This window comes from Nicotiana tabacum, chromosome 14, assembly GCF_000715075.1.
Source record: "Nicotiana tabacum cultivar K326 chromosome 14, ASM71507v2, whole genome shotgun sequence".
In the NCBI taxonomy this organism is placed as follows: domain Eukaryota; kingdom Viridiplantae; phylum Streptophyta; class Magnoliopsida; order Solanales; family Solanaceae; genus Nicotiana; species Nicotiana tabacum.
This window is the reverse complement of record NC_134093.1, coordinates 113,427,937-113,435,038: the sequence shown is the minus strand read 5'-3', so window position 1 is coordinate 113,435,038 and position 7,102 is coordinate 113,427,937. Positions and strand designations below refer to the sequence as shown.

Sequence of the window (7,102 nt, the reverse complement as noted above, 5' to 3'; positions counted from 1 at the left end):
GAAAAATATTTCATATAAATAGAAAAAGAGACAATGATATGGGGCATGTGACATTCATTTTGAAAAGAGTAGACTTTTGACAAAAGATATTCTCTCTCTCTCTTGCTAAGATACAAACACTACCTTTTCATCAAGATTCTCGTCCATATTGTTCCATACTTTTCTATCAGATCTGAGAATAATTTGAACATCCTAGGATTTGTCTGTCACTCATCATTGTGAGGAGGAAAAATCATCTAGTTCATCTTTTATTGGGTGAATCACTCATCATATTTACTTATATGTCATTTATTGTTATTTATTGCTATCTATTGCTCATACTTTTTGGAATAGTTATTGGATACTGCTGTCATTCTTCTACTAGATCCATTTGACGCTAATCACGTTTTCGGAACTCACATCTAGAAATATTATTATTAACTAGGTTTAACCCATTATCTCATAAATTTATTTGAACCAAGAGTTATATTTTTTGGTCAAACAATTTGGCGCCATCTATGGGGACTTCTTAGTTAAGCTTTTAGTTTCGTCTAGATCTACAACTAACACGGGTCACTAACGTAAATAAAAAAGAGCAAAAACAAGATCTCCTTTATTTGTGTGCACAAAACCCAACATGGCAGGTAACCGAGAAGAAAAGATGAGAATAATAAGTGACCTCCCTACCAACATCATAAACGTCATCAACGAAAGGTGTGAAACGACAGACGAAGATGCAACGCCCAGTGCCTCACTAGGCGAGATGGGTCGCCGCCTCCTCACTGCAGCATCACAAAATATCTTGGTAAGGGAGCCTCCACATCTGTGGGGGAGGAGATGCCCCCAGCTGTAAAAAAAAAACTCCTCGAATCATGGCTAACTGACATGCTAACCAGCATCCTCAACAAGTGCAACCAACCCCCTCCTCCTCCAATGACAGGTATTACACACAATGTTATTAATACTGCAGGTGACAACGCCCTCGCAGCTATTTTGAAAAGGATGGAGGAAATGGAGAATGAAAATAAGGCACTCTAAGATCAAATGAAAGAACACCAGGAAAGAGTGCCTTATTATCATTCTCCCAAATAAGGACGGCCTAACATGGAAAAGTCGATAATGAGTCACCTAACAGGGAACGACACCAACCATACATCAAGACGGCCGCCCCCTCCCCTCTCTACGAAGAAGGTCCATCCAGATCAAGGACGACAACTCATCGAAACGATAGAGGTATGCCCCCTACTGTCTACTCATAATTTTTGTGTGTCACCTACAGAGATAGTCTACGCACTGGAGAAGCTCGAACCAAAAGTGAAATGGCCGCCAAAGATGAGATCATACCCTAATACCAGAAAGTCCGACGCCCTCTGTGAGTTCCACCAGGAACGAGGACACAAAATGGAAGACTGCATCTCCCTAAGGCAGGAGGTCGTGAACATGCTACGTCAAGGACATCTTAAAGAGCTGCTAAGTGATAAGGGAAGAATCAATTTCGCCAGAGGGCGCGAGCATCAAGGACCACCCAAACCACCCTCACCAGCCCGTACCATCAACATGATCGTCGGAGACGATGTCTCTATCAACAGCATGAAGTTCACCACTACACACAAACTCAAGTGCTCCATCACACGCGAACGATACGACAAACTCGAAGAAAGTATCATCTTCGACAAGTCGGATGCCGACGATTTGGTCTATCCTCATCATGACGCTCTCGTTATTACTCTACGAATTTTGGATACTGATGTTAAACGTATTATGATTGATCACGGAAGTGGCACGTGCATTATCCATCCTCGAGTACTTACCCAAATAAAACTCGAGGATAAAATAGTGTCGCGTTGCATCACACTAATTGTTTTTAACAATGCAGTTGAACGGACATCCGGGGAAATTACTCTCCCGATTTTGGCCAGCGGCGTTACTATGGAAACAACATTCCACATCATGGACCAAGACACGACGTACAACGCCATAGTGGGGAGACCATGGATACACCCCATGAAGGTTGTCCCTCCATCTTATACCAAGTCATCAAATTTCCAAATCCATGGGGGATATTCAATATATGAGGAGAGCAGTGTACATCTCGAGAATGCTACCGCAATGCTTTAGATAGCACGACCTCTCAACAAAGGGAAGGAAAAAGAAAAAGAGGCATATCAATCAGCATGGTCGAGGTGGGGGAGGCATCAAAGATCCCGATATTGTCGAAGCCGCAGGGCCGACCATAGAAGACCTCAACCCCATTCAATTAGACTCCAACGGCCATAGCAAAAAGGCCTATATCGGTTGCAAGCTCCAGGACCTAGGTAAATTCAGCCAATTCTTAAAAGCTAACACATATTTGTTTGCTTTCAGCCATGCCGATATGCCGGGCATCCCAAAGGAGATCGTCACGCACAAATTAAACGTCGACCCCTACCACCACCCTCACCAGCCCGTACCATCAACATGACCGTCGGAGACGACACCCCTATCAACAGCGTGAAGTTCACCACTACACACAAACTCAAGTGCTCCATCACCCGTGAACGATACGACAAACTTGAAGAAAGTATCATCTTTGACAAGTCGGATGCCGACGATTTGGTCTATCCTCTTCATGACGCTCTCGTTATTACTCTGCGAATTTTGGATACTGATGTTAAACGTATTATGATTGATCACGGAAGTGGCACGTGCATTATCCATCCCCGAGTACTTACCCAAATAAAACTCGAGGATAAAATAGTGTCGCGTTGCATCACACTAATTGTTTTTAACAATGCAGTTGAACGGACATCCGGGGAAATTACTCTCCCGATTTTGGCCAGCGGCGTTACTATGGAAACAACATTCCACATCATGGACCAAGACACCACGTACAACGCCATAGTGGGGAGACCATGGATACACCCCATGAAGGTTGTCCCCTCCATCTTATACCAAGTCATCAAATTTCCAAATCCATGGGGGATATTCAATATATGAGGAGAGCAGTGTACATCTCGAGAATGCTACCGCAATGCTTTAGATAGCACGACCTCTCAACAAAGGGAAGGAAAAAGAAAAAGAGGCATATCAATCAGCATGGTCGAGGTGGGGGAGGCATCAAAGATCCCGATATTGTCGAAGCCGCAGGGCCGACCATAGAAGACCTCAACCCCGTTCAATTAGACTCCAACGGCCATAGCAAAAAGGCGTATATCAGTTGAAAGCTCCAGGACCTAGGTAAATTCAGCCAATTCTTAAAAGCTAACACATATTTGTTTGCTTTCAGCCATGCCGATATGCCGGGCATCCCAAAGGAGATCGTCACGCACAAATTAAATGTCGACCCCTACCACCCCCCGATGAGGCAGGTTAGTCATAAATTCAACTCTGCAATCAATGGCGCAGTGCGCGAGAAAGTGGAAAAACTGTTAGAAAATGGTTCCATAAGGGAATCAAAGTACCCCAAATGGGTCGACAACGTGGTATTGATTAAAAGGAAGAATGAGAAATGGCAGATGTGTGTAGACTTCACAGACTTGAACAAAGCATGCCAAAAGGATTCATTCCCGCTGCCTCACATCGACCAACTCATTGATGCAACGGCTGAACATGAGCTGTTAAGTTTCTTGGATGCTTACTCATGCTATAATCAGATCCTCATGGAAGAGGAAGATCAATAAAAAATTACATTCATCACCCACCAAGGAAAGTACTGTTACAGGGTTATGCCCTTCGGACTAAAGAACGCGGGGGCGACCTATCAAAGTTTGGTGACGAGAATGCTCAAGGATCAGCTCGACAAGACAATGAAAGTATATATAGACGACATGCTAGTCAAATCGAAAAGAGGAGAAGATCACATAGATCATTTGAAAGAAACTTTTGACATACTCAGACGGTACGGAATGAGACCGAACCCGGAGAAGTGCGCGTTCGGCGTAGCCTTAGGAAAATTTCTAGGGTTCGATTAAGAGCCTCACTAGGCGAGATGGGTCGCCGCCTCCTCACTGCAGCATCACAAAATATCTTGGTAAGGGAGCCTCCACATCTGTGGGGGAGGAGATGCCCCCAGCTGTAAAAAAAAATCCTCGAATCATGGCTAACTGACATGCTAACCAGCATCCTCAACAAGTGCAACCAACCCCCTCCTCCTCCAATGACAGGTATTACACACAATATTATTAATACTGCAGGTGACAACGCCCTCGCAGCCATTTTGAAAAGGATGGAGGAAATGGAGAATGAAAATAAGGCACTCTAAGATCAAATGAAAGAACACCAGGAAAGAGTGCCTTATTATCATTCTCCCAAATAAGGACGGCCTAACATGGAAAAGTCGATAATGAGTCACCTAACAGGGAATGACACCAACCATACATCAGGATGGCCGCCCCCTCCCCTCTCTACGAAGAAGGTCCATCCAGATCAAGGACGACAACTCATCGAAACGATAGAGGTATGCCCCCTACTGTCTACTCACAATTTTTGTGTGTCACCTACAGAGATAGTCTACGCACTGGAGAAGCTCGAACCAAAAGTGAAATGGCCGCCAAAGATGAGATCATACCCTAATACCAGAAAGTCCGACGCCCTCTGTGAGTTCCACCAGGAACGAGGACACAAAATGGAAGACTGCATCTCCCTAAGGCAGGAGGTCGTGAACATGCTACGTCAAGGACATCTTAAAGAGCTGCTAAGTGATAAGGGAAGAATCAATTTCGCCAGAGGGCGCGAGCATCAAGGACCACCCAAACCACCCTCACCAGCCCGTACCATCAACATGATCGTCGGAGACGATGCCTCTATCAACAGCATGAAGTTCACCACTACACACAAACTCAAGTGCTCCATCACACGCGAACGATACGACAAACTCGAAAAAGTATCATCTTCGATAAGTCGGATACCGACGATTTGGTCTATCCTCATCATGACGCTCTCGTTATTACTCTACGAATTTTGGATACTGATGTTAAACGTATTATGATTGATCATGGAAGTGGCGCGTGAATTATCCATCCCCGAGTACTTACCCAAATGAAACTCGAGATAAAATAGTGTCGTGTTGCATCACACTAATTATTTTTAACAATGCAGTTGAACGGACATCCGGGGAAATTACTCTCCCGATTTTGGCTAGTGGCGTAACTCTGGAAATAACATTCCACATCATGGACCAAGACACCACGTACAACGCCATAGTGGGGAGACCATGGATACACCCCATGAAGGTTGTCCCCTCCATCTTATACCAAGTCATCAAATTCCCAAATCCATGGGGGATATTCAATATATGAGGAGAGCAGTGTACATCCCGAGAATGCTACCGCAATGCTTTAGATAGCACGACCTCTCAACAAAGGGAAGGAAAAAGAAAAAGAGGCATATTAATCAGCATGGTCGAGGTGGGGGAGGCATCAAAGATCCCGATATTGTCGAAGCCGCAGGGCCGACCATAGAAGACCTCAACCCCGTTCAATTAGACTCCAACAGCCATAGCAAAAAGGCCTATATCGGTTGCAAGCTCCAGGACCTAGGTAAATTCAGCCAATTCTTAAAAGCTAACACATATTTGTTTGCTTTCAGCCATGCCGATATGCCGGGCATCCCAAAGGAGATCGTCACGCACAAATTAAATGTCGACCCCTACCACCACCCTCACCAGCCCGTACCATCAACATGATCGTCGGAGACGACACCCCTATCAACAGCGTGAAGTTCACCACTACACACAAACTCAAGTGCTCCATCACCCGTGAACGATACGACAAACTTGAAGAAAGTATCATCTTCGACAAGTCGGATGCCGACGATTTGGTCTATCCTCTTCATGACGCTCTCGTTATTACTCTGCGAATTTTGGATACTGATGTTAAACGTATTATGATTGATCACGGAAGTGGCACGTGCATTATCCATCCTCGAGTACTTACCCAAATGAAACTCGAGGATAAAATAGTGTCGCGTTGCATCACACTAATTGTTTTTAACAATGCAGTTGAACGGACATCCGGGGAAATTACTCTCCCGATTTTGGCCAGCGGCGTTACTATGGAAACAACATTCCACATCATGGACCAAGACACCACGTACAACGCCATAGTGGGGAGACCATGGATACACCCCATGAAGGTTGTCCCCTCCATCTTATACCAAGTCATCAAATTTCCAAATCCATGGGGGATATTCAATATATGAGGAGAGCAGTGTACATCTCGAGAATGCTACCGCAATGCTTTAGATAGCACGACCTCTCAACAAAGGGAAGGAAAAAGAAAAAGAGGCATATCAATCAGCATGGTCGAGGTGGGGGAGGCATCAAAGATCCCGATATTGTCGAAGCCGCAGGGCCGACCATAGAAGACCTCAACCCCGTTCAATTAGACTCCAACGGCCATAGCAAAAAGGCGTATATCAGTTGAAAGCTCCAGGACCTAGGTAAATTCAGCCAATTCTTAAAAGCTAACACATATTTGTTTGCTTTCAGCCATGCCGATATGCCAGGCATCCCAAAGGAGATCGTCACGCACAAATTAAATGTCGACCCCTACCACCCCCCGATGAGGCAGGTTAGGCATAAATTCAACTCTGCAATCAATGACGCAGTGCACGAGAAAGTGGAAAAACTGTTAGATAATGGTTCCATAAGGGAATCAAAGTACCCCAAATGGGTCGACAACGTGGTATTGATTAAAAGGAAGAATGAGAAATGGCGGATGTGTGTAGACTTCACAGACTTGAACAAAGCATGCCCAAAGGATTCATTCCCGCTGCCTCACATCGACCAACTCATTGATGCAACGGCTGAACATGAGCTGTTAAGTTTCTTGGATGCTTACTCATGCTATAATCAGATCCTCATGGAAGAGGAAGATCAATAAAAAATCACATTCATCACCCACCAAGGAAAGTACTGTTACAGGGTTATGCCCTTCGGACTAAAGAACGCGGGGGCGACCTATCAAAGTTTGGTGACGAGAATGCTCAAGGATCAGCTCGACAAGACAATGGAAGTATATATAGACGACATGCTAGTCAAATCGAAAAGAGGAGAAGATCACATCGATCATTTGAAAGAAACTTTTGACATACTCAGACGGTACGGAATGAGACCGAACCCGGAGAAGTGCGCGTTCGGCGTAGC

The 7,102-nt window shown here is 44.8% G+C and overlaps 1 protein-coding gene across 1 annotated transcript; it reads left to right on the top strand.

Annotated features, from left to right (window-relative positions):
* Window positions 1-1,380: 1,380 nt before the first annotated feature.
* On the top strand, window positions 1,381-2,097 carry LOC142169099 (uncharacterized). Its single transcript, XM_075230308.1, has one exon. It carries the CDS (start codon window positions 1,381-1,383, stop codon window positions 2,095-2,097), a length of 717 nt encoding a protein of 238 aa, XP_075086409.1.
* Window positions 2,098-7,102: the final 5,005 nt, after the last annotated feature.

What these genes read in the sequence shown, in the direction of transcription:
- LOC142169099 (XM_075230308.1), top strand. Translation starts at nt 1,381, where the DNA reads ATGGAAGACTGCATCTCCCTAAGGCAGGAGGTCGTGAACATGCTACGT.